This window comes from Gasterosteus aculeatus, chromosome 4 (genome assembly GCF_964276395.1).
Source record: "Gasterosteus aculeatus chromosome 4, fGasAcu3.hap1.1, whole genome shotgun sequence".
Classification (NCBI taxonomy): domain Eukaryota; kingdom Metazoa; phylum Chordata; class Actinopteri; order Perciformes; family Gasterosteidae; genus Gasterosteus; species Gasterosteus aculeatus.
Genome location: NC_135691.1, coordinates 6,710,571 through 6,738,570, shown reverse-complemented (window position 1 = coordinate 6,738,570; position 28,000 = coordinate 6,710,571). Strand labels below are relative to the sequence as shown.

The 28,000-nt window shown below is 43.0% G+C and overlaps 3 protein-coding genes and 1 non-coding gene across 9 annotated transcripts in view; 1 reads left to right on the top strand and 3 right to left on the bottom strand.

The window, feature by feature from the left end:
* elf1 (E74-like ETS transcription factor 1) overlaps positions 1–19,545 on the bottom strand; it is a 32,720-nt gene extending 13,175 nt beyond the window's left edge. For 2 of the 4 annotated variants that reach the window (XM_040173319.2, XM_040173322.2), the window contains exon 1: positions 10,541–10,870. The gene's annotated coding sequence lies outside the window, so the exon portion shown is untranslated. Of the gene's footprint in view, positions 1–10,540; positions 10,871–18,755 lie in introns of those variants that run through there. The other 2 variants (XM_078100675.1, XM_040173320.2) reach the window with 2 other exon arrangements.
* Positions 19,546–19,741: 196 nt separating this feature from the next.
* On the bottom strand, positions 19,742–19,813 carry trnae-uuc (transfer RNA glutamic acid (anticodon UUC)). Its single transcript has one exon. It is a non-coding gene; the product is annotated as a tRNA-Glu (tRNA).
* A 393-nt stretch (positions 19,814–20,206) lies between these two features.
* ube2a (ubiquitin-conjugating enzyme E2A (RAD6 homolog)) lies at positions 20,207–23,482 on the top strand. Of its 2 annotated transcripts, none has more exons than XM_040173341.2 (6): positions 20,207–20,637; positions 21,628–21,708; positions 21,899–21,924; positions 22,062–22,151; positions 22,277–22,365; positions 22,511–23,482. In XM_040173341.2, exons 1-6 carry the CDS (start codon positions 20,594–20,596, stop codon positions 22,637–22,639), a joined length of 459 nt encoding a protein of 152 aa, XP_040029275.1. In that variant the 5' UTR covers positions 20,207–20,593; the 3' UTR covers positions 22,640–23,482. The 2 variants fall into 2 exon arrangements, with proteins under 2 accessions (XP_040029275.1, XP_077956808.1); XM_078100682.1 differs by having other exon boundaries at positions 20,427–20,637; positions 21,860–21,924.
* Positions 23,483–23,522: 40 nt separating this feature from the next.
* Positions 23,523–27,595, bottom strand: nkrf (NFKB repressing factor). 2 transcript variants are annotated; one of them, XM_040173317.2, is made up of 3 exons: positions 27,137–27,595; positions 26,647–26,774; positions 23,523–26,504 (listed from the first exon to the last, which is right to left on the bottom strand). In XM_040173317.2, exons 2-3 carry the CDS (start codon positions 26,738–26,740, stop codon positions 24,253–24,255), a joined length of 2,346 nt encoding a protein of 781 aa, XP_040029251.1. In that variant the 5' UTR covers positions 26,741–26,774; positions 27,137–27,595; the 3' UTR covers positions 23,523–24,252. The 2 variants fall into 2 exon arrangements, with proteins under 2 accessions (XP_040029251.1, XP_040029252.1); XM_040173318.2 differs by lacking the exon at positions 26,647–26,774 and having other exon boundaries at positions 26,824–27,553.
* Between the last annotated feature and the right edge of the window lie 405 nt (positions 27,596–28,000).

The window sequence follows — 28,000 nt, the reverse complement described above, 5'->3', positions numbered from 1 at the left end:
CATTTATCAGCTATTTTAACCTCAGGTTAAAGATATGCAGAGATTTGTTCAGGTGCACCGCGTTGTACTGGGGGTAGCTGTGGTACAACTTAAGCTGTCAGAGAGCAGCTGGCGTCCCTGGCACTTGAAATATTTTGCCACACAGGTGTTTGACAGAGCAATGATTTGCACTTCATCATACAGGGCTTTGAGACAGGCAGACAGAGTCCTGCAAAGGTTCAGTTTTCCAAAATTCAGCTGAGCAGAGAAACAACTGTGTGCAAGACGGCAGAAAAACAGGGGGCTTACCACTACCATGTTATTGAATGCTTGTCAGCACAGTCATGCTGTTTTTGCAGTGCTTTCCTGTCTAGGAAATGACTAAAGCCATATTGGGCCGTGGCTCATCCCCGGAGCCCTGCGACAGCCCGTGTGGGCATCAAGGGAGATTGCTGGACAGCCAGTTCCTTTTGGGAAAGTTATTGTTACAGATGACCCGAGCACCAGTAAGTAACAATAGTACTATTAGGGCCAAGGCAAATGGTTCAAACGCAAGTCTGGGTGAAGGAACAACCGTGTTGGGAAAGGGTTTTCCACTCAAGTCAGTAATTGAAGAGTTGCACCGAGGGCTGACAATGCCGCTACAGTGCTGTGTCAGCACCATAAAAACTGTGTTGTGTACAGTATTTACAGTGCTTTCTATATTTTACTTCCCCCCCCCAGCGTTGCACAATGCAGCATGTCTTGCCATGTCTCAAACGTCCCCACATTGGGATGAATAAAAGAGTGCTTTCACTGCAATCCAAGGGCCACACCATGCGAGTGGCGATAGAATGGCAGAGACGGGCACAGAGGCAGAGACGGGCACTGGCTAAAAGCATGCAGCTGCAGAACACGAGGCATTAACAAGGGGGGGCACTGCGCTCAAGCTAGCTAGTCACCAAGTCAGTATTGAAGAAGCAAGACTGAGGGAGCAACGTAAGCTCCAGCACGGGCTTTTGGATGTAGAATGGAATTTAATCTCATCTCCTGCGAACCTTGTACTTTTCCACTCAGGTTATAGGAGAAGGACCCATGACAGCGGTTTGTGCCATGGAATACACAACTAGTTTACCATTTGGTCATTTTAATGATTGGACATTAGCTTCAGTAGCATAATATGGTTTAGGGGAAAGGATTAAGAGCTCAGTATTGTCCTCCGTTAACTTCTGCTCTAAAACGTCTCCAAAGAGCAGATTCCTCTTAGTTTTTGTTTGTTACATATGTAAAAGAAAATGTTTCCTGCATTACCATATACATATATATTTATAGTGCATATGTTTTAAAACCAGAGAGATAAAACTCCCACAAACTGACCTGTGAAACTTGCACAGGAACAGCATCACTGAGCAGTGGCTTTCTGCTGCTTCCTGTCTGTTAAACCACAGTTAGAAGAAAATGTCTTCCTCTGTGTAAGAGCGGAAAGTTCTGAACTCCCCCTCCTTCCTTCTCTAACAACACGATGTTACTCCAGTTGATACGAGGGTTGTGACACAGGTAGCATTTCCAAGACCAATTATACACGTTCTCAGAAATAAATCCACGAGTGTCGGGAAAGATGTAATGATTGTGACGGCCAAATCAGCGAAGGTGAAGCCGTCACATGTTCCTCAAACCCGTTTCTTCTGGCCTCCAAACACAGGCTTTTTAATGACAACAGTGCTCTCAAAGCCAAGGCTACAATTTAAAGACATCTCTCCCCCCAGTAAGCACGCAAACACATTACTAACACCCACCTATTCACACGCGCACACAACCCTTAGTGGGCCCCATGAGTCAGTTTTACTGAAACTACAATGTTCCTGTCACACGGTTTTCACTTGTAGGTCAGAAGATGAGTATATAAGTGTGAGTATAAGATCTCTACACAAACTGCATTGTGTGCAACTAGAGCATCCTGTATACTTCGTACAGGCCATTCATTAACAAGATATACAAATATTCCATCTGCTGGAATAACTTACGCGCCTGGTTGATAGGAACAAACAATGAGCCTGGAAATCCATCAAAGGTCCACGTGTCATTCATCTCCATTTTGACTGCGGCCCTATCAGCTGAAACCAAAACTAGCTTTCAACACAGTGATGTTTTAACTCAACAGATGCAGAACATTGGTCAAAAACTACCACCAGCGGCCTATTTCTATTATGTGGCAACCGGCTACATGTCAGAGGTGGTGAGAGACATTGTTGTGACAACAGGACAGGAAATTGCAGCAAAGTTTTAGAAGCGACATCTGCACCCTTAAACATCACAGTGTAGAATTGTCCACAAGGCTGTGAGATGTTGTTAGAGCATCTGGACATTATTTGTATGATGCAGGTGAAGGTTCATCATTTCAAAATAACTAACCTGTTAAAAGTCATCAAGTCTGATCTTCCACCCAATATAATCTACTATCTATAATCTACCACCCGAGAGGCTATACATTTTTGAAAAAGTACACAGCAGAGGAAGGTTAAAAATGAGAATTACCTCGAGCAACCCAACCCTATTTCACCCTAACACCTCTTCTAAAAATATCCAAATAAGCAATACAGTCGAATTGCAACCAGCTTTTGTCGTGCAAGTCGACAAACAACAACTGCATCTTGACACCGTCATGGTGTCTCTTTAATAAAGTGAAACAGCGTGCACTGATTCTGGGATATCTAGTAAATTCTGGAATTATTAATAATTATATCATAAAAAAAACAATATAATCCTAGAAGCAGCTGGTTTTACAGCCACTCTTCCGTCTTTGCTCAATCCAGTTCATTTCAAAACCCCAGCGATTCAATGTTTAAAACCCAAAGGGTACTTAGGAAAGGATAAAGGTCATGCAAGTCTGTGCTTGTTTCAGTTGCCTCACACTGCCCTGCTGAATCCTTTATTGCCAACAGTCCTGTATTTAAAATGCTTCTTCCAAACTATGTGGCCGTTTTTGCTGCTGCGTGGGAACAATTTGATGCACGACTAGACTGTAAGAGCTAAATTCTCCCTTTTTATACAGTAAGCAAGCTCACTTGCTTCTACTGCGTAGAGTGGGACAACATAGGACAACTTCAAACATATACTCAAACATATTAACCAAAGCTAAATTTGAATCCTGAAGTATTTCTAAAAACAGTGCTAATGTGTGGAATAATGTCGCTGCTCCTGCCCATCCCTGATGTGTTCATACCAACACCAACATGTCACAGCACAGGTATACCGGCAGCGGAAAAACACAAGAAAGGACATCAAATACCAGCAGGAGGGTACTCTCAACCAAGCCTGAATAAAAACAAAGACAACATTCCTGTTTCTTACTTGAACTACAAACCACAATGCCAAGTTTACCCCTGATAGCAGTCATCTGATTATATAACTTCCCACAAAAGCTAATCTTCCCAAAGGGAGACATTTAAAGTTGGAGCTTTTGTTCTTTTACAACGCTGCCAAAACTCTAGCCTTGCAGCATACGTGTTCCGATGGATCACCAAAATCTCAGGGCTCCAAGTGTGAGTCAAGGCTGAGAACAGGGGACTCAGCTGTTGCAAAGTAGGTTGCATACCAAACAGGTCTGGACACAAGCAGGCTGACGTGTCCACCCATAGTCAGGCATGCAGCACTACGCCTTTCGAGGGAGTTAAATCAACCACAGATGAAATAATAGAATTTTTCTCTGTCGCCTCATGCACTTTGGGGTATAAAATTATATTTCAACAATTATGCTTTTTTTTTTTACTTTTTGAGTGCTAGAACATCTTTGCAACTCTCACATCAGGGGAGAATTTATGTAGATCACCAGCATCTGGTTAGCCTAGCTTAGCATGTAGACTGGAAGCAGGGTCAAAAGCTAGCCTAGCTCTGTCAAAAGGCAACCTAATCCAACTCCCAGCAGAAAGTGAGACCCCCCCCAGGTAAAACTGGGGCTTGAGGATTTTGCATTCTGTTTTTTTGTAGAAAGTGAGAACACAACATTTACTACGCTTCAAAAGAGGCAGATTTTATTATCATTAGACGGAGGCAGTCTGGGTGTTTCCCCATGCTTCAAGTCTTTATGCTAATCGGAGCTAACCACCTGAGGCATCATTCTTCTCAACTAGCACCGCAAGAAAGCATATGAGGGTTATTCTAAAAAAAAAAACCAAATTATTCCTTTAAATCCACTCTCAGCCTACAATATGTGCCACTAGATTCATATCCAGTATGTATGATAATGAGTCCTTTGTGGGAAAGGTTAAAACACCGTGAAAGATGCTAATTTGCAGCTTTTGGCAAGGCCTTTTTCAAGATCCGTGCAGATCAAGCGTCAAATTAGCCGCTAATAAGGACTAAATCAACGCTTCTCATTTGATCCGTTGTAAAGCCTCACAGATAGCACCACTCACACTGAGAGAGCTTAGCCCCCTTGAAGAGCGCTTATCTGATTTCACACAATTGGATACCAGGTCAGGGTGGTATTAGGTATCGCTGGCCAATGCATCCAGCCGGTAAAAGTCTGCCCCATTCCTGCAGCTCAGGACAGAAGTGCTGAGTCACGGTGTCAGGTGGATCATTTAAATAGGGAGGGAAACTGTTAAGTGGAGTGACCGACGTGACATGCCTAAACTACAACTCATGACGCCATGAAGAATGTTTTGATTGCATTTTCAGGTATTACATCATTACTTGCATCTCAGTCAGTTGATTTTGACATCCTTGACATGTTCTCTGCAAATATGTCTGTTCTACTCTAATAATAATAATAATAATGTAAAACTTAACAATACTTTATCATTTTATTTTAGTTGCAAACTATCTATCGAAGCTTAATTTCCCCTCTTGGGAGGAGTATTTGAGTCTGTGCAGGAAGCAGAAGGACAGTAGGGTCAATATTTGCGAAGGCTTGATGAAATACACTTGTTTATGATAGTCAGGAGGTGGGGTGGGTGTTGCATGGGTGCAGGAGATGAGGACAATAAACTACCTGGCTACAGCAACAGACGTGCTCATTCTGCTCATATAAGAAAATATTTACATGGTCCTATCGCTGAATCATGTTCAAGATCTGGATTAATTAAATGTTAAACCTAACTGAATAAAAATACGTCAAAATTATTACTTTTGGAGGCAGATACATACACAAATGACCTTGGTACATGGAAACGTTCGCTTCAACACTACTTTGAATAAAGAGGCCTGACAATCGGTCTCCAGAGAGGCCGGGGATACGTTGTTCTGACGAGAATCACGATGCAAAAACTCAAAAGGTAAACAAGGAGTGGCTGTTGCCTAGGAACAAGCATGGGGAGACGGCTAGTTAAGATCTATCTGTGGTACAAGAAGGAGATACAAGCTGGGCCTCATTCAGCTCGCTAAAAGACAAAGCTCGACCAGCACCAACACAAAGCTTCTTCCAATTGATTTCTCTGATTCACCTACAAAGAGCAGCTGAAATCATTCATCATTCATCTCATCACCAATAGCACCATCACAAATGTACAGCTATAGTGGTTGTCCAACAACAGGCACGTCAGATGTGTTTAACCATACTGATTTCATATGAATGGAGCTGCACTTGATGTCCAGCTCGCCGGAGGGTTGTAAAAATAACATTTTGGGAAATGCCCCTTTTCATTTCCAGGCCGAGAAGTTTCAGTTTCGAATACGAAAGAATGGGAAAAGTGTCACAATGCAGTTACTTTCCTCAAAATGGGCTCTTTCTGCCACCAGCTCTTTTTTGTGTTTGCACTGAGATGTTTTGCCGTATTTATCTGTCAAACCTGTGGTTCGGCCCGATTTTCTCACATCGTGCCCACCAACCCAATTGCATGAAATGACACATTTTCACAGAAAGGGCATCTTTGTGCCTGTAAATGAGGCTCTTTGAGGCTCAATTTAAGCCAAACGAAATGCCTGAGCTTCTGCCACAAACCTTTTCATTTCATGGAGCGTTTCATGACCACATAGGACACGATGATGAAAGAGAAAATAAAAAAGAGATTTGAATTGTACGAAAGCAAAGCATCTTGGAAAAGGACCAGCATTTTTTTAAACTAACGTAAATAAATTAAGCAATAAATGAACTCCAGCTCTGGCTTTCATAACTGAAACCGTTCGACTGAGAAAGGAGCTCAGCGGATCATTGGGAGTGCTGGAGTCATTATGGGCGTGGCCAGTTTTCCATGTAACATGCCTGCTGCTCGGGCTTCCAGACCCAGACGCCACTGCAGCTGGGTGTCTGGGTCCAAAGCCTCTGCAAACCATGTGGGCAATCACTTTCCCTCAGTGCCTGGGTCACAACGCCTCTTTGTACCAAGTGATACTGCCATGAAGGAAACATGATCTTTAAATTAGCATTGGGGAGGGTGAGACAGTTGGCTAAGACATTTTTAACCCGTCTCATCAGTTTTATGTTCAAATCCCTCTTTTTTTTTTTAAACCATGTTACCGTAGTAAGTGTGGAAAGAAAAACATTACAGTGGGAATGTATTTTCAGGCCACTGCATCATGGCAGTGGGGACTTATCGCAGTCAGCTAGCAGAACCATATTCCCGTATCTATAAATGATTGCGCAGTAACAAATAATTGTCCTTCAAACAAAGGAGCCGACAGAAAGCTGTAATGGAAATGTTTATGAGGTTCTGCATGCTGCTTTTATCTGGCACAAAATGAACGTGCATCTCAAACCTGTCTCTCTCAACACACACACACACACACTCACTATGACAGATAAACTTTCATTAAGACATGCATCATCTCCATCTTCACCGAACACAAAACCAACAAACTTCAGACAGTCAGTCGTCAGTTACATGAACTGAAGGCTTTCAAAAGGGCAGCAGAACAACGCCATTATTTGTTTTGTATGTAGACTAGTAAATATAGAAGAACAAAGGACAAGAGATCCCTTTGAGTGGCAGTAGAAGCATAAAGTTGCATCATTTGGATTTATAAGTAAAGTTATTTGAGTTCACATGCAGTATATGTTTAGACAAAGGGACCAATCTGAGCTATGAAAAGAGGAGGCTCTTTTACCAGCACAGAATCTGTGACCCGACCAGAACGGCACGTTGCATGAGCACGAGTGTTATCAAAAGGTGTGACCTGATATTCATCCCCCCCCCCCCGCGCACACACACACACACACACACACACACACACACACTCTCTTTCTTTCTCTATGTGTCGGAAAACATGACACCGTCTTTCACCAATTCCTTGGGTCTCATACAATCTGTTTCCAGTGGGACTATGTTTTGGAAAGAATGAAGCAATGCCATACATATCATGACACAAGGTTTAAAGTTCAAAATACTGAAATATGTTGAATTAGTGTAAGCGTTGCAATTCTTTCAATTTAAATTAAGGAAAAGTAGTAGTATAAAGAATACACCATGTAGCTTAAACTTAACTTAAGCAAATAGAACAGTGATCCACGTTTGCATTTGTAAAAAAAAAAAAAAGAATTAACCAAAGAATTACAAAACATAACGCGATGCTGAAGTGTATCCATATTCTCTAACACCTGTAGTTTTTTTGTGGATTTAAAGCAGTTTATATGTGATAAATAAAAGTAAAAACTTGCAATTGACTAATAAAAGTGCCTTCAAAATCAACCAGAAATACAAAATGAAAATTCTCAAAGGCTCAGGCCAACCAGTGAATATTCTGGTCATCATCACTAAAAAGTCCTGTATTGTATCACATCCTTTTAAGGTCTCAATGAATTAGTGCGGAGAAACACAAGAGGAAAAAAAGTCATCATCATTCTTGCTACTTTAATAAAAATCCCGATTTTCGGGGCTGAAATGAACTAATGCTTGCGTCTCTGGTTTGTTATGTTCTGCCAGTCCCGGCATGCTCTTAGAATGAGACAGTTGCAACACAGGCAGACTTGCTCAATCGATTTGACTTTATTTATCGAGGGAGGGTTTTTCTGAGTGTAGACCTGCAGTATATTTTCACAGACACACACCAGTGGCTTTGAACATGCTCATGTAGCTGTGCCTGGAGGACCTTGAGACACAGTATGTGCCTTGCTCAGTGGCACCTTGACAGTAGCCATAAGGGCAGAAGAGAGTGTTACACATTAACTTTCCCCACCCTGTTTTTTCCGGTTGGTCACAGGAGTATAAACTTACCGTCACAAGCCCACTTCTTCGACCCGAGAAGTGGAGAAACTGACATGGACACATAATGCAAATCCACTTTAGCGATACAAAAACAGGCCACCCAAACAGGTTAGTGGTCCTGACGCTTTCTCACTTCAACCTTTCTCGTGAAGTTTTCTTTAAAAAAATAACGACCTGTGTTAAAAATGACTCATGTGTATCTACGAGATTCCTACTGGTTTTCAGCTTAGTCTTCAATAAATGGGAGTTATAATAAAGATATAACTATCTCAAATTCTGGTCTCTTTTTGTGTTCAAATATAGTTTAGACTTCTAATACATTTAAGGACGTCTCCATTTATTTTCATCTATAACACCTAAAGCTTGTACATGCCACATTTAAGGAGTATAATATTTAGCCTGTGCAAATGCATTAAAATTGCATTATTGCTGCCAACAGATATATTATGCATACAAAAACAGAAATGCTGTGTTTGTGAGAAACAATAGTTTGAACCAGAAAAGCCTGTTGGTAGCCGACCATACAAACTCTGATCTGTTTTTGTTCTCTCTGAACCATGTGCCTGAAACCAAAAACTGAATAAATCGTCCACCTTTACATATATCTGCATGCTGGGACCGTAGCAACAAACTCCTCCCCACCTCCTTCTCTCGTCATGTGCTTCCTTTGCAACGCCTCCGTCATCCTGCCCCGGCCTAATGATCTAATTACAGGCCAAGACTTGTTGACTTTGTATTGAAAGAGGAGCCTGTCCAGCCCCCTCCGTCTCCTCACCGGCCTCCTATGTCCTCTGAATGAGGCACATACAAAGCCTCACCAAACACCGGCTTCAGAATGAGTTCATCCTCGGAGGCACGACGGCCTCATTTACAATCCAAATCAGGGGTGGGCACGGACCACGTGTTTGATCAAATGCAAAGTCACCTGCTCAACACAACAGCCACCATTCACGCACTGAGTCATGTGGTTCAGGTGTTAAATACAAATAAAGTCCAAGGCCAATTGATCCAAACACAATAATAGTTTGGTAGCTAAAGCCTAAAGTGTAGAAATATGTATTTGGCGTCTCTGCGATCTGTTCTCAGTTGCCTGCATTTGGCCTCAACTGCCCTTTATGTCAACAAAATCGATAATGAACGCCAAGCCATCTCAAGCTTTGGACTTTTGCATCTGGCTTTATAAAGAAAATAAAGCTCCACCAAAATTGGATAAAAATCAGTACTGATTCAGGGCTAACTGCGTACTGCAGGCGATTTTGAAAGTAGAATTTAAAAAAATAAAGTGGGTGTGAAACTTCTCAAACTGTATTCTTTTCTATTTAGCGATGTTGTACAGGCACAATGTCTTGTGTGAACCAAAAAAGTGCAGAGTGGATTTCTGGTAAAACAGGAAGTGTGATTTTATCGCTGCTGCAATGGGGAACCTGTAGAAACAGATTCTCACAAGCATCAAGACGAATAGTTGATGTGACTGACGGGGGGGAACAAAAAAAAGACTTTTAGGAGGGGTAACTAATATGGAAATAAAAAGAGGAAGCAACATATTGTAGCGGGAAAACTTCTCTGCGAATTAAACTGAAGCCTCTACTTTACAAGACGAGCAACCTCTTCTGTTGTAAGGAGATGAAGCACTGCGTGACTGACTCAACGCAGCACACAGCGGAGAGCGACAACAGCAAAACCGCAGGCGGCTTTTCCGCCAACCGGTTCAACGTGTCAAAAAAAAAAAAAAGACTGCATAAAAACTTTGAAAGCATTCGCAGATCAAGAACAACATCATCATGGTTTTTGATAAACACGATGTGTAATTAAAGATTACTACGCCATGAAAGATACGTGTGGGCTTGGTCAACGGGGGGGGGGGGCTTGCAAAACACCGTTCCCGCCCTTGCTTCAGCACACCATATAAGGCAACAATTCATAAAAGAAAAAGCAACAAGCATATCATTCTTGTTAGTTGTTCGAACGACCGCAGGAATTCCTAATAATTGATTGATCTCCTGCGCTGTCGAGGCCTCGAACGTGTCAACTTCAAACCCGTTTTGGGGGAATTGGTTTGACCTGCGCAACACACCCCAAAAGCTTTCGTACACTAATATACAGTTTTTGCCGTCTCTTTGAACACAATTAGATGAAAAAGTAGGTTTCAAAAACCTTATATTGGGGGGGAAAAACATGTCAATTCAAGTTTTACTTGTATGACTTGTTAAAGTTGCCCCTTACGAAGCCGTAATATGTCAAGTGTGCTAGTAACACATGATGGCTGCCAATGACGCCGCCTGTCCACTTACAAACAGCAACTCCAAAATAATTTAATAAATAATTATCAAAAGGGTCGGGGAGAAAAAAAACAGAAAAACTAATTTTTTTAATAATTTCTTTATACCAACAAGAAAATATGTCAATTGTGAAAAGGCAGAGGAGAACTATTCATCACTAACCTCAAAGACACAGGATTTGGGCGACCATGTCCATGATAGCAACCGAACAAGTGTCGCTCACAGTACCCAATGAAAAAAAAAAAGGACAACAAAAGGCAAAGAGGGGGGTAATCCAAAGTGCGTGTTGAAGGGGACAAAGCTGTCTCAATGTGGACCACCGGACAGCCTCACACCTCTTCGTACGCGGCAACTGAAAAAAAAACTGGAGATTAAAAAAAAAAAAAAAATGCAATAGCTGCTGTTTGAACCAGAAAAAGGAGAAGTGTAGTGAAGCAACTCGTCCTCTCCCTGTGAGTCACGCAGCACTGTCGCCATTGGTAGGAGAGCCCCGAGGCAGGGTGCTTTTACCTGGCCAATCAGCGGCAAGTATCGGCCCAGCATGCAAATGCGTTCAGGTGAGTTTGACGTGTGGCAGGGATTGGACGAGGCTGCGGTGGGGGGGAGGGGAGAGCAGAGAGCTCCAACCACAGGGCCACACCTCAAACAGCACGAAAGACAACAGACAGGTTCCTCCAGCAGAGGAGTGCTCGTGGTGCAGGTAAACAGTTGGGACAGGTATGCACTTCGTTTAGACTTTGACCCCCACAATACGGGCCAGGCATGGCTATTAAAGTCGGAATGGCAGCTCACAAGAAAAGTTCACATCCCTGTGAGTGTATTAGCCGTGTCGGGGGAGTTTGGGCCGCTGACTTGTGGGGGAGTTGTTCTCCCGGTGGTAGAAACCCCCTGAAAAACAACTTCTTCTAGTGGGAGTTACAAAGAAAATTGAAAACCGTGAACTCGACTACGTTTAGGAATGAGCAAGTGCTTTACCACAGAGCGCCAAAAAAATGATTCTCCTCCCCCTCTCTAACATAATGTGATCATGATAAAAGTAAAGCCCCAGCTGTGAACAAACTAGATGTACTAGATGTTCGCAGACTGGGATCGTGCACATGAGTGAACATACAGAAAGTTTAACGGATCGGTTGCAGATCATTTCACTGTCACATGTCTTGTTATTTTAGAGTGAACTGATAGAAGACGGGATAAGAATGTCTCTGAAATGACACTGACAGGAAGTGGTGGTCTGTAGCGAGCGTTGAGCACTCGGTGTCACACTCTCGGCTCTGCGATGAATTCACACATGTTTTCCACTGAAAGGCCCCATGTAGCGCATTCAACAGTCACACACGTAAACAAAACCCGACTCAAATGGGATTGTTGGGAAAGAACATAAACATAAACAGACACAGACACAGGACTTGATTTAAGAGTGATTGATTAAAAAAAAATGAAATCATTAAACTCAAATGCAACTGCGACGAGGTCTGTTTGTCACGGACGCCCAAATCGCCCTCTCGGTCTCCACCAAGTGCTCTCAACATCACATTTAATCTCCCTGGCTTCCATTCAACGCAGCTCAGCTCCAAGCAGAAAGCCCGTGTTTGCCTCACAGCAAATTGATTGCGTCGCCGTGAGGGAAAGTTACACCACACAAGCTCCATCCGTCACCGCCTTTTAGAAATACTATCCACAACTCCGAAGCAGTGGAGGAAACGCCGTTGTGATATTTACTTCTAAGACCAATGCACTGCAGCACTGCCGACATCCAGGACAACTATGTAAATATACAAAAACACACATGAGAAAAAGTATTTTTTTTTTGTTCCAAAAGCAAGATAACCTCCATTAACACTAATTAAATACCAGATTTTACTGCAGTAAAGAAAACGTTTACAACCTGATACACCATTGGTTTCAGTCTGTATGCCTAGCATCCCCATTCATGACAACTGAAATGTTATTCAAGTCAGCCATTTGATGAAAGTAAGTCACCCACTTTGATGTCCACAACCTTTCTTATGAAACTTATGGGTTATCTTATTAGCTGTCCCTGTAGTTTCTGGTTCGGAAAACGGCAATAATGTGAAGACTAAATGTCCGTGAATCACACTACGGCAACAGCTATAAATCTCTTTATTATTATTTGATTCAGCAAATATCCAATTGATTAATTGTGGATTTAATCTACTATTTTTGTGTTGTTTAAGGTGGGCAAAACGTTATAGAGGCACAATACTGCATAAAATAAAAGTAGTTTATTTTATAAATGCCAATTATGTTTTTCAGTCTCTACAAGATACTATTCTGTCATTCTTGCATCAGACAAAGTAAACCTACAAGGAGGGCCCATTCACAGCCCCAAATCTAGATTAAACTGTAGAGCCTCATGAATGTGAACAACATGACATTGTACTTGTTTATCAAAAGCAGCAAAAAGATAAATTAAAAACAAGCTACCATTTGCACTAATCTTCTCCAAAAAGAATTTACAATCCTTCCAATTATCTCCGGCAATACTGCAACCTCACCGAGATCAACAAATCACGTCTACACTGGGGGAAAAGCAATAAAAGTGAAGATGCTTAAATTGCTGGTGCTTCGTGTCATGTCAGTGGGACGCAATTAAAATCCGCCTGCAGAGTGAGGACACAAAACGCCCGTCTAACACATTGTGATCTTGCTTTCTTTATACAATGGCGGTGTATTAACGCAAGCAAGCAATAGTGTTGTTTGTTGCGGGATCGGCTCGGAGCCACTTTAGGTGTAGACTCACTCAAAGGGACAGCCTTTCTGCTGCATCGCCTCTTTGAAGCCATACTTTGCACCACAAAGCAGTCAGTGAATTCCCTTCAAGGGACCCAAGATTGTCATCTAGATAATTGCGTTTTGTTAATCTTTCTGCTTGTTTATCCAAATGTCATTTCGAGTAGCTTGTTTTGCATTATAATATTATTAATATGTTAATGGCAGTATGTTGATTAGTTTTCTTCTATGAATATGATATAAGCCGCAATGTTTTTTATGCATCGAAGTTAAGCAACTGGAGCGCTCAAATACAGCTCAACTAGTCCTCAGTGCAGTTTCTGATTTTGCTCCCAAACTTGATTCATGTGACACAATTTATCTCGTCGTGCGCTACAAAGTCGAACCTGACAAACTACTCCACCAAGCACTGCACTCATGAAACCCAGATCACTCAGTAAAGAGTTATTCTGGAGCACTGCGAGACAAACATTTTGGAACAATCCTTGACAGGATGAGATATGGGAGCCTTTTTTTGGAGGCCAGGGAGAATTATTTGTGTAGAGTGGAGGTCAGCATTGATCCAGAATTCTGCAGCACACCACACAAACAAAAACTAAGAAAATATATCGTAGAAGTCCTTCGGCACATGGCCTCCCTGTGAAATCCCACACTTAATTAAAAATCCTTCTCCTCCCCGACAAAGCACCATCATGTCTTCAGCAGCTGATAGTACCACATCAGCAGCTTACTTTTTCAGCCTGGGGACAGACACACTCACCACATGTAAGCAAAGTCATGTACAGTTAGGGCTGGCTCAGGTGTGCCTTGAACCAGCCCGTTGACACGATGCTGTAGGCCTAGAGTGTAGACTTCCTGTACCCATATGTTGGTCCTGGGACGGACGACCGTGTATATTGTAGCGATTGCGAAGCATTATGAAGCCAATCTTCTATTTTTTTCCGGCAGCACAAAATAAATGGATTTAAACGGAATCTGATGGCTGCCGTAGTGGCGCAAATAGCGAGCAGCGAAGCGGAGGAATGAGAGGAGAATGAGAGGGCAGTGAGGCTGTGAAATTAGATGAACAAAGTATTGCTGTGGGACAAAAACACTCTAAATATCCGTCATATTTGGATTACAGGGAAAGATGGATGGAAGTCAAGGACTGTTCAAATATCCCGGTTAGTATGATTTAAGAGCATGCCGGCTGGTTGTGGTTTAAACTTTCCTGTTGCAGCAAGTTTGCTGAACTAGCTGACACCTCATAGTGCTTTGAAAACGTCATGGTTCTTGGACAGGCACCATCCCGACTGCAACAGGGTTCATTGTGCTGACTGAGTGGGACTGTGGTACATACGGAGCTGACAAAGAGCTGTGGAGGTGTACAGCAATAAGGCCGACGCACTCAATGTGCAACAGCCAACTGTCTCCGAGTTTGATACCATTTCCTCAAACTGATTTCTCAAAAGGATTCAACCAGAGGCTTTTTAAAGCTGAGTGAATGTTTCCCTCCAGTTTAATAGGATTTTCCTTCAGAATGAGAGCCAGTCCCATTGATTCAAGAAAGAAGGAAAGAAAGAAAGATAGCAAATCAAATGTCCATGTCAGTATCTTCGTTGGTGCCGCCTGCAGTGTCTGCAAACAGTGCTGATGAGACATACAGCGTCCGGCCTTACTTGTCTACTTGTGCCAAATGGAGAGACGCACACAGACTGCAGCTCATTAATGATTAAATACAGAGAGCAGGCCAACAATCCAAGTTGTCCACATCATACCTCTGTGGGCTGTAACAGACACCTGCAAGTCAGATACTGGCATAAAGGATCCGCTGTTACGCAACGTCACTGAAGCACATAGCTGCTGCTTCTCATGCAGACTTCTGATCATAAACAATTGCTGAGGTTTGGAAAAGTCCATCTGTGTCACACCAACTAATTCAGGGCTGGGAGCATGACTGCTCCAGTGTGCGCCGACAGCCAGCAGCTTTTCACCCGAGAGCTCTAGTTTATCTCAAGCTCATTATTAATAAAATGCCACGAGGTCCAAAGAGCATACTGCTCCGTCACTCAGGGCCCAGATCACAATACCCATTGGCCGCCTGCAGTTAAATAATTTAACCAGGACTCCTTGTCACTTTGAAATTAACCCAAAACGAAAGGGGGAAAGAAATTACTGTTGGTGAAGACAGACACGCCTCTCAGTAGATAAGACAAGCTGCCTGAGCTCGCTGCAAATTCTGTCAACCCTGTCCTCGCTTGCGTTAGTCCCCATTTTTTTTCAAAAGAGTTTGTTGAAAGTTGAATGAGGAAAGATCCTTGTGGCTTCTACGAGCAAAGCTCACTCTTTGAATCCGAGCAACCGCTGGCTGAGCTGATTCACGGAAAGGCCTTCGTGAGCCACTCACCGCTACCTCGTCAGCTCCAGGAGACATGAAAAATGACAGGGTGAAATATCATTGCACGCCAAAGTTGCTGGCTTTCTATATTCGTCCAGGACTACTTTTGTGAGGTCAGACTAGAGAGAGGTAGAACACTGCAGCCAGAGTCATCCCTCCTTAATGTAATTACACATTCAGCTGCACTGTGTGCTCACATGGGCCTCAGCGTTCGCCGTAAAAATATCTAAGTAATGTGGTTAACTAATCTCATAATGTCAACAGGCAGCCGGATTGGACACGTTATACTTGGATTCATCCTACAGGAACTATTCCTGCAGACAAAAGAATACAATAGCTAAACCTATGCAACAAAAGGTAACAGGCACGTTCACCCAAAGTTGTTCCTATATGTAGAATTGCTAACGCTTTTAATCAAATACAGTCTATTCTCACCTGATCATCACCACAAAGTCATATTATTGCCATCAATTTGTATTTTTTTGACAACTGAATGAATAAATACTCATCAAATACATCACTGAAGCCAGTGTTTTGTGCAGCTCGTATCTGTTAGTCTGATTGGCATAGAAAGAATAAAGTAAACTTTCATGTACTGCATTAACAAAACAACATACGTGAAAAGACAAGTTGCTTGGCCCTCCCTGGCATGCTAAAAATAGCTGGACTGTAACTACGCATTACATCATGCCACTGCCCAGATTCGTGGAGAAACTCAGGCGTGGTGACTCATCCAAGTCACATGCTCCAGACAGGAAGCGCGAGAGCAGAGTGAGGTTACAGGTGGAATTTCCCTCCACTCACCTTTCCCCTCTGACGTCAGGTCCAATGGCAGCGATCTCTCTGCTGCAATAAACGCCCGACAAGGTGATAGTCAGGTGTCAAAAGTCTGAGGTCGTGAAACAGCGGCGCTCAATTAGGGAACTTTGCGAATGGCAGTTCCCCTCCGAGCCTTCCACAGAACCCAGACCAACATGAGGTATGTTTTGCTGCACTCAATAAAGGGGAAGTTGAACAGTTTTATTTCTCTTTTCACAGGTCGTTTCCTGCATTTCTGCAAGTCATTTGAGGTCTCAGCCATCTCGTATGATTGTTTGTTTAGAATAAGAACATTGCCATCTTGTGGTTATTCCTGGCCAAACAAATCACACCAAGACATACTTGAGAATGTCACTGGATACTGATGCCGGCTTCAGAAAATTCTTTTCACTTGTTTAAAGTAGCAGGAGTTAGCATCAAGTGTAATTTGTTTGTAGCTGCATGTGTGGACACTCGTTAAACGTTAAATCTATGGGTTAAACAATATCACAATAGTTCCTAAATACTCAGAAATCTTTAATCACGGTTACAGGGGGGGTGAACCGGAGTTTTAAAGATAACCATGTATGCCGACTCGCAAAAGGATTGCCGGCCCCCTGCAAGGCCGCTCCTAAAAGCCTTTTGTGAAACTGCAGTGCTGCCTTCTTAATAGGCTAAAAGCTCAGATCTTCTTTTTGTGAAGCCGAATCGATATCCAGCAGCCCATTAAGGCAGGCGGGTACGCCTCGGGCAATATGAAGTGTCTAATGTCTGAGGAGCTCCTCGTAACTGGAGGGGAGAGCTGCACGGGGAAGGCTCTCCGTTGTTGCCCTTTGGTCAGACTACTGACGGTGACATCACGGTCACGGGATGGGAAGGCTACCGGGAAGTGCTTTAACCTCGACCACGCAGTCTTCAGTCTGCTCTGTGCACAAACACACACGCCATATCTCTCGCCGTCTGTGCAGAATTTGAGCATGCCAAAGCAAGAAAGCACAAGGGGGGAGGAAGGGCTAAATGTGTGTGTAGGAGCATGGCAGAATGTTTCTAAAACAAGACTACATGCTCGAGACAAACAAAGACGACTCCCCACTGGAGTATTTTTGGAAGGTCTTGCTCTGGATAATTGATTTCGGTGCATTGAAGTTTCCAGTTATCCATAAAAGCCCGTGTTCCCACCATAGAAAGATGATAAGGGGAGAGGGGGGTGAAAGGGTTGGCGGGTCCAGCTGGTCCCGTCTCCAGCGGGACAGACAGGCTAAGAGCTCGTAACTCTTCCCCTCCCTCTGCGTCACTCCTCTCGAGAGAGAGAGCGAGCAACAGCAGCCGACCAATTGGCTGGCGTTTGAGCGTCCCATGATACGGGCATCTTAACTGAAAAATGTAAACATCTGGCAAACATTTAGACACAAAATAGTTGATCGACTACACTACGGACAAAAACCCTTTTGCCGGGAATTGCAGGCCTATATTTGCAGAAATTAGGAGAAATTGGCCTTTGTGTTTGTCCTCTGAGGAAAAGCGATGAGTATTTTAGATTCACTATCACAGCAATCCCCTTTTTGTTTAGCGAATATATTTAGTCTGAGGCCTCTTAAATTTAAAGAGTGACACACGTTGGATTATAGGAAAATATCAGGACATAGCAAGAAAGTGGATAATAAATGGCAGTTTAATATGATTGGGGAAAAAAAAACATCTTAGAATCTGGAACAAGTGAAATCTTTAGAAAACAGACAAACTAAATAATTAGTCTACATGCTATCAATCCACCAATGGTTTATTTGATTAAACACTCCAGCTCTATTAACTCTAATAAAAAAAAGACTTAATTAACTCTAATAAGAGGCCAAACATCTAACCGTGTTTAAGAGGGTATAATTACTGTAGATGAACAACAATCAATGCTTTCCATGAAATCGGTCAAGACTTACAACATATGTGACTACGTGTTCATTTGAACTATTAGTATAATGGCTTTGAACACTGAGGCGCACATCAAACCGTACTGACATTCCTTTCGCTGTCTGCCGTAAGCGTCCAATGGTTTGTTATGACTTGTCGAGGAAGCATCTCTCAAGCACTAATCGCTTTCAGCACACACACACACACACACACACACACACACACACACACACGCACACACACACGCAACCACACATCTGTGCTTGTCACATGATGGCCAACACAAAGGGGAGACACATACATGTAGTGGGCTGATTGGCCTTGTATCCCAGAGGAACGTATACTGTTCATCATATGAGTTCAGTCGTGCTTCTGTAGCTTTTCACGTGCAATGAAATACCCAAACTGCTACAAAATTCTGCAAACACCAGGAAACGTGTAGGTATCAAGAGAACCGCAAAGGGCCCAGTACACATGGCGGCAGCCAGGCCTGGATTGTTGGTTAAGTGAGCGATGAGAATGAAACATCCTTAATTGAGGACGTACCCTGGTAGAAGACGTCATCAGCATAGTGTTCGTCCCGGGAACATGGTGACAGTCGGTGGCCGTCCTCTCTGTCCTCTGTCCTCTGTCCACAGACCCTCTCGTCGCAAATGGAGTCGGGCCGTCAGCAGCGCCCCATCACCGCACGCCCGTCACCCGTCGGCTTCGCCATCCCGATGCGTTCGTGTGCTCTCTGACACAAGGCTGCTGTTTTTCTCCTCGACAGGGGCTGATGCGTGGGGAATTCCTAACAGTCACATTTTCCTGGGAAATGATCCCCCTCCTCCCCCCCGGTACTAGGGTTTGGCTGACTCTGGTAGTCTTAAAAAAGAGATCAGGAGTTTCAAGTTGAGCAATATTGAATCGAGGGGACGAGGGAGGATTCAAAGACGTTTTTAAAAAATGAAAAAAAGCCGTCGCCTCATGTCCTGTTGCTTAAAATGTAAATTATGATCAATAGATATTGTGTCCTTAATAGTGACTTAGTAGTAGTTGTTTACTTAGAATTGTGTTGACCATTAAACGAAGTGGTATGTAAGCGACGGCTCGGTCAACGTCAATGCTAATGAAGCGCTACGCGTTCACAGGTGTCACTTTAAGGGCAATTTTGACAACAGCTCAACGCGATTTAGTCAAATTAAGTTGCGGACGAAAAAAAAGAAGCGGTTGTAGCTTGCAAGCTTGCCTTGTTTAAGACGCGTGTGTTGTCCTCTTTTCCAGACTACGGTAAATGCTCGCACTAGGAGATGAACGTGGAAACGGTCATCTTCCGGGAAGGTCCAAGCCCTTGTGAGATGAGAGCAATCGAGGATAACTCCTTAACGGGCGGGGTCTAAAGAGTCGCTTGAAACGACGAGCGTGAATTGTGATAGATGTATGAAATAGACTGTAAGACTCAAAATGTTTCAATGATTATGTGATGTTGTACATTTGGTGTCGAAAGAAAACAAAGTGAGATTAATCATTTTTTATGTCTAGATAAAAGTACGTTCCCATACCGGGAGTCGAACCCGGGCCGCCTGGGTGAAAACCAGGAATCCTAACCGCTAGACCATATGGGAAGGGTGTCAAGTAAGAGTCTATGTTCGGCTAAGTAATATAACTGCCATGCAAACACAGTGTATATGGAAGATAAGGTACATTTATCAGGAAAGCGACGTTTTTTGTTCATGTTACATTGAATACAATCGTGTTTTTAACATGTTTTTCTAGATTGTTTTGTCTTGTAATTTAGAACGATTGTGGGCTAGATACCATCTAGTGGTCTCTAACTGTTAATGTTGATTAAAGACAGGATGTCATACACACCTTGCGTTGGTAATAGTTATTGGTTATACCCAAAGTGAATAATTTAATATATATTTAATTAATTGACACATTTGAAAAGAAACGAAGGAAGGATAACACCTTGCAATCACACGAATTAATACAGCGATCCAAACAGTGATAAACATATGACGTAATTTTCTGTGGACTTGAACAAGTGTAGAGACGGGGTCCCTCCAATGTATAAAAATACTTTAGCTATGTATACTGCGAACTGAAAGTGGATTACAGAAATACATATGATCATAACTGATAGTACTACTTTCAATGATACGGTTAGTTTGTGTTCATGTGGCTATTACAGCTTACCAATTTACAGACAGTTAATGGAAATATCCTCCTCTATCTAGTTTAAGTGGTAGCGCCCTTAGACGAGCACAGGCAGCTAAATATTTGACAAACTATCAATGGTTGGCTAGTCAGTTAGGAGTTAAAATAATACGGAAACAAACACATTTTCTTACGCATAACACATTTACGTTTATGCCAAGGATTTAGGTTTCTGTGTCAACGGGATGTCAACTCCAGCGAGACGACGTTTAATGAGAGATTTTAAACGGTAAGCGAAGGGAAAACATCAGCAAAGTAGCTACAGCGTAAGCTAACGTTAGCAGCATAAGACTAGCTTGTTAGCGTCAGTCCATAGCGGCATTCTTAACTAAGTTAAGAACTTTGATGATACGAAAAGACATATAAATAGACAATCGAGTTTTTAGTCACTGTACAAATGCTAGGGTGCGGTAGTGTTAACCTTTTAATGACTGCTAAATGATTAGCAGCTATCGATAATAGCGTTACCGGTGAGCAGCAACGATGGTGTTGTGCAATTCATGGTCACTGCTCGCTCTCATACGTGCAGATGCCATGTGTCGATGTTTTATACAATGTGACACGTTATCAGCGCCTTAGCCGGAAGCTAATAATGATTGTGTTCATACGTGATCTCTGTAGGCCAACTGGTTTGTATCTGTAACTGGTTATTGGCAATGCCATTCAAATCATTGGACAGATGGCCCTTCACAAACCGATGAGAGGTTGGTGTAGACAAACACTGTCTTGGGTACACAGTGATCCAGGGATCTCCCGATTCCTGGGCCTTGATAGATCACGATCTAAGCCTGAGGATAAGCGACCATCTGCCAGGCAGTCACAAAAAAATCGGCAGATATTAAAGCACCGTCTGCAACTTCACTGTAGTTCTTATCTGCAGTGTTTTCCTACTAAATAGAACTGATGGTAACAGGCAGAGGTCACGGGTTAGTCCTGGTTTGTCCACTGTCTAGAAACACAACAGTATGATTTGTTGAGTTGTATTTCCAAAACAGACATTGCAGAACAGTCATTAGAATCATAGTACTGTTTACTGCGTTGATGTAACAGTACCTGTAAATCAAGGTGCGTTTTTGCTATTGGGACTTTTACAAACTCGTAGCCCTCCTTCAGCACACAACAGTAAAACATCCCGTTTTCATATTGAATGGAGCCTTGCCGTCTGCTGATTCGACCCCCTAACGTGCCCTGTGTTTTGTGCCACCGTTGTGTCTGTTAGACTGCAGGAGGATCCTCCAGCTGGAGTTAGTGGGGCGCCATCAGAAAACAATATCATGGTATGGAATGCTGTCATTTTTGGGTGAGTCAAGTCTGTTTATTCAAACTTATTAAACACATTTTTTGTAGAAAAAGTTGTTGCTTGTTTTTGAATATAAGATTTTTGATAATATTTTAGTTTGTCAGCATGTTTTGTAAGTATTTGAAGTTGGATTTTGATATTTGTATTTAAGTGATGCTCGACGGCCTGTTTTTGTTCACTTCTCTTTTAGTCCTGAGGGAACACCTTTTGAGGATGGTGAGTTCTCTTACAGTTCTTTATCTGTATTTTCCACCCTGTTGCGTCACAGAAAGCACTGTAACACTGTTACTACTTGTAACTCATTTTAGTGAACGTATCTCAATTCATACAACTCAATTTATTTTTACTTTCAGGAACCTTCAAACTTACCATTGAATTCACAGAGGAATATCCAAATAAACCTCCAACAGTGCGATTTGCCTCAAAAATGTTTCATCCAAATGGTATGTTCCAAATACAACACTGACAGTTTTTGTCTGCAGAAATGAAATTATGTCACGTGTCTCCATATTGATGCCAGAAAAGCTTCCTAATGTGTGTGTCTGTGTGTGTGTGTGTTCCTTTGCAGTGTATGCAGATGGAAGCATATGCTTAGATATTCTTCAGAATCGTTGGAGTCCGACATATGATGTCTCTTCGATCCTAACTTCAATACAGGTGATCTAACATTGCTTCATGCAAAGAAACGCAGTGCGCCAATGCAACTGAGCCCCTATTTGTTGACGAAGTAATAGCCAGTACTTGTAATCCACGTCATGTCATAATGCTTCATTTAAAACATTCTTTTGTTGTACATTTCAAGTCTTTGCTGGACGAGCCAAACCCAAATAGTCCAGCCAACAGCCAGGCAGCTCAGCTGTACCAGGAAAACAAGCGGGAGTACGAGAAGAGGGTTTCTGCTATTGTTGAACAGAGCTGGCGTGACTGTTGACCCCTGTTGTCGTTGGGAGTACAAACGGCATCCGGGACAGAATCCCCCCATCAAGAAGACGGCTGATCTCAGAAATAAAGTGACACTTTTTAAAATCCTTCTCGGTATATATTTGTCCCGTAGCTGTTGCTAAGTTTGTATGCCGTTGTGTTGTGGCATTCATTCGTGCCAAATTGCTATTATTGGACTATAGCGTATGTTTGTCAAAAGTAAATGTACCTTGTTATATTTAGGTTACTTGCTACATGCACCAAGAAAAAACAAAACGAAAAGGCAATAGCCCGTGTCAGTCATTTTTTTACCTGTTTATTTTTACATTAAGTAAATTGGTTGGATGATACGGTGACAGTTAATTCGATGTGCTTGCTGAGTGGTCTGCTGTGTACGTACCAACATTACGCATTTGTGTCTGTCTGTCTGTCCTTTGAATGCCTTTTAGAGGGATAGAGAATTAACCTGGCATGGAGATCCATCCCTCACAAGTTGTCAGCTCAACAAATGCCTTTGTGGGGGGATTTCTCTCAGCTGTTCTTGTGCCCACGCCTTTTGGGTTTAAAAAACCTTCTAGAAATTGGTGAATATATACGTCCCTCTTCAACACAGAAACAAGATATTTAGTTCCCTTTTTGGGCACTTTGTTTCAAGCAAAGCTTTTCATAATGCTTACATTTAAAGGCAGTTTCAGAACATTTCTATGCTATTTTACAATCTTACAAATCAACTGATATAAGAGGCTGATGAAAGTGTTAAACAGGAGAATGTGTTTTCAGATTATACAACGTTGCACTGGTAATCCATGTAACAAACTGTACATTTCCTTGTAAATAAAATAAATATACACCAGTCTTTGTTGCTTTTTTAACTCTCAATGCAAAATACCTGTGTGTTATCAGTTCAAATTTATTCAGTCATTACAGCCTTGAAAACAAGCAGACAAGTTAACTGTACTGACATGAACCAACACATCCGACATTTAACAAAGATCACAGCTTACAGTTTTTATGTAAAGATTTTATGATTATGGATGCGGTTTGTTTTTGTAGAAGGAGCTCCGCGTTTAGAAAGCAGACAGCATTGCTGGTAGAAAGATGGGAGACGTATCACTACATTTAGACTAATGTGAGCAACTCGCTACGCTGTGATGTCCCTCATGAGTCCACGGTCAACAATGTTCAATCACGAAAAGCGAAAAGCTGCATTTTCGCCAAAGTTTCAAAAATAGCAAACAAAAAGATAAATGGTGTCTCTTGGTAACACAATTTTGAATCCTTAAGTGGAAAAATCATCAGGACATGATAATTCAAAAGTATTTAAGCTTGTGCGAAAGTCAAACAGATAAAAGACGTGGAATGGCAGGAGACAAAAAGAAGAAAAAAAAAGACAAATCACTTATTCTACCGCCCCTGTTAAAGCTAAATTTCATGGCAAAGGAATGCAGACACCACAGGTGATCCCTGAAGGATTATCTTTTGTTAATGTGTGTGTTTCTTTGTCACATACAAGTGTAAACACACAACATACACTTGAGTGTCATTTGTACTGAAGTCTGAACAAACGATCAATGTTTTTTTTTTTTATATTCTTATTTCACTCATTTTGCCCCTGCATGCTCATCAGTGAATAGCCTGAGGCTTCACAAGCTCGTATCGTCCCACCTGTCCCTCCTGTAAAAGCTGACCAATCAGCTGGTCTTTGTGGACTTTGCGACTGACAATGAGGAAGCGCAGCCGCCCCTGTCCGTACGACTTGCTCCGCAGGCCGTATTTCTGAGATATCTGGTGGATCTGCTTGCGTTCGTCGTTGTTGAGGTCGGTGGAGAATCGGAGATCGTCCTGGCGGTCCGAGCTGGCGTAGGTGCGGATGGTGTCCTCGATGTCACGCTTGCTGAGCTGGTTCCCGCTTTTGTCTGTGTCCAGGCCAAAACCTTCTCTGGAGAACTGCTCCTTCACTCGGATGGGTTCTGCGATGCCTTCCCCGTCTCGGCCCAGACCGCCTCCTTTCCAGCCCATCTTGCGTAGCAGCTGGTTTCCAATATTGTCTTCCTTAATCTCCTGCTTTACGGCTTCGTCACCGGAGCGGGCCAGGATCTGGGACCGGGATATGGCGTCACAGTGACCCTCCTTCCTAAGGTTGGATTTGACCACAGCCTGTGTCTGTCTCAAGGTGGTCAGGGCCTCCTTTGCTGCAATGTGCTTCACTATTTTCTTGGGCCCGATTCCTGCTGCTACATACTGCCCTTCCAAGTAAACCTCACACCTCCATCGATGATCGGGCAGAACCGTGAACTTGTAATCGGCAGACACTTTGTTAAACTGAGCTGTATCATTAATGATACAGATCGCATTATCAGAGTTTTCCAGGATAACCAACTCACTCAGATGCTTCTTTTTGACAACCTGTTGTCCGAAGCGCCCACTGGAATCGGACTGATTATTTCCCCTGGAGTATTGGGATAGATGTTGCTGCTGTTGTTGTGGTTGTTGCTGTTGTCTCTGTTGTCGCTGAGCCTGGTTCATCCGAAGTTTCCTCACAGCATCTTCGGCCGCCGAATGCTTTGAGCTCCTTTTGGTACCCGTCGACTGCGCCACCATCTCACCTTGGACAAAAACGCTGCACAGCCAAGCCGTGTTGTTGGGGAGCAGCTCGAACTTATAGTCTATCTTCATGCGATTGAAAGCCGCAGAGTTGTTGAGGATGCAGATGGCGTCGTGAGCATTGTCCATGACCACGAACTCCGTCCAGTGCTTCCGCTTGTCAGGCTCGTATTGGCCCTTCGAGCTGGGTGTCGGCTTGTCCTCCGGGTTTCGGAGTGCGGGTAAGAAGCCGGGGGTTGGGCTGTGCATCTGGCACACAACTATGTCGTTGACTACAGAGTGTCTGTATTTGCGCTGCACCACACGCACCTCCACTGTTTTCAGGAAGAGTTTAACAGCCTGCTCGGAAGCCCGGTCCCTAGCTCCATTTTTACTGCCCGAGTATCCGGTTGCGAGAAACACCCCCTGACATCTCAATTCACAGGCGTAACCATCGGTTGGTACTTTCCTGTTCTTCGGTAGGTCAGACTGAGGAATGTCCTTCAGGTTGACATAAATATACTCGGGATTAGTCTTGCAGGCCTGAATGCTGCGGCTCAACATGAAATTATAGTTTGGCGATTCACTTCCGGTCATGTACATCGGGTCCCTAAAGGCAACGGCCAATGCTGACGCTACATTGGATATCAGCCTCTGCTTCTCATCCAACGTCGACTGAGATATAGGAACGGGCTGTGACGAGGAGGCCGACTGAGAAGTGGTGGGACTGCTTCTGCCCGGGCTGTTGTAGACTCTGCTGAATGGCCTGCTGGATGACTGTCGGTCCTGTTGACTGAATCCTAAACCCTGACGTCCTGAATCCCAGCCTCCCGATCCTCTCCCTCCCCCGTATCCATTGTACCTGTGGGACTGAGCATAGCCATCGGGACCTCGAGAGGAGTGGGCGTCATACTTGGCTGAGTAGTCCTGCTCTGTTTTTACCATAAAGTTTGAAGAGGACCAACGTCCGCCATATCCCAACCCACTCGTGGTACCTGGAAAAACCTCTCGGTCTCTGTCTCTATGGGAACCCCAAGAGTCAGAACTGTACGGCGGCTGTCTGTCGAAAGCAGGCCTCAGGGAGGAGGAGCCCTGCGCTCTGCTGGTGCTGCTGTAGGAGGAGTGTTCAGAGTCCCACTGTCTTGCACCAAACGACTCACTCCTCCGGCGCTCCTTATCGTTTTCCTTCTCATCAGCGCCAGTTCCTCCGCTGCTTCCCCCACTGACAAAGTGTACAGGCTCGAATCGAGGTCTGGAACCAAATTTTGACATTTTCCTCATTGGCTCGTCTCCTGCAACGACATAATATAGGTTAAAACTGATTATATATTTTTATGTGAGCACATTTGCAGATGAACATGTAAGATTAAACATGGCATTGCCATAACAACAGAAACATTTATAAATAAACAGGCAACCCAGATCAACACTCACTGCCATCAGAAGAAGAAGTAGGTCTCTTTTTTGCATCAGAACTAGGACTTGGGTCAAAGGAGGGCATTTCGCCAGTGTCAAACCCTTCTGCCATCACCAGCACGGTCCAAATCAAATCCAGGCCATACCTGTTATTGAGGCAAAACAAGGTAGACTTAATATGAATGAAATACTCACACGTAATATCTGGACGTAGTGAATACCCCGTGCTGCCGATGAAGGCTGAAAACATCCGGTGGGAAACAACACGTAACGATACGTTTGCTGGAAACAATTATATATTTATATATATCAAAACTAGAAATCAGGTGTAAGTTATGATATTAAATGATGGAAATGCCGTTGCATTTCTTGCCAAAACAAGGCCCAGACAGAATGACGCAGTAGGCCGACTGAGTTCATTTCTCGCAAGCTGCAATGTTTAAAATAACTTAAACACTTAAGTTAACATTTCAATTTTCGACTGGTTAGCTGCGTCATATTCTCCTACCTTAGGGTGTAGGCTTTGGTTCCATTTATATCTCTGTACTTTGGCTGAACAAGAGACAGTGCATGTAACGTTATACCTCCGACCAACCGGCTATTATTTCCGTGCTAGCTTATTTTAGCTAGCTAGCCAACATGGGCTCTCCCGGTCGTGAGCTAAACGTGAGCTAAAAGTTAGCTGCTAGCTGCTAGCCTTTTGCTAACCCAGCAGCCCATAAGCAGCAAGACGCTGCTCATATAGTTTTATCATCAGATTCAGAAACCATCATTTACGATTTTTATCCCCTGGGTGTAATATCCGAGGTAGGAATGAAGAGATGCGCAACCCCGCTAAGGAGCTCCAGACAGCCGTTAAACTAGCTAGCTAAGTGGCGGAGAGCCTCCATTTTCTGGTCCAACTACAGTAAAAATCATGGCGTCTGTTACCGCAATGACCCACAATGCTTTGCCGCCGGACAGTTCAAGCACGAGGAGCTGCAGTCACTTCACTCCGCCGAAAACACATAAAGTGAAATAAGGTAATTCTCCCATGACAAATTAATTGTAATAGCAATACAATTAAAACATTATACTATTTACCTAAACTTCTTTTTTTTTTTAGGAAAATCCAATATTCACAAATCCCAACCTTGAAACTTGTATTTATTATGTGATGGCATGAAATCCATCAGATAAACAGTTTTACTCCTCCATAAATAAGAAGACTAAGACAATTAATTTGGCCAGGTACTTTAATGTTCTGTATTTGTGTGAATGAATGTCCTGGTTGTGTTTATTGTCCTCCAGACAATTCCAATTCCAGACAGTTCTGTCAATACCCTTTGTATCCTTGTTTAATTATGACTGGTTGATGTCACATTTTGACATC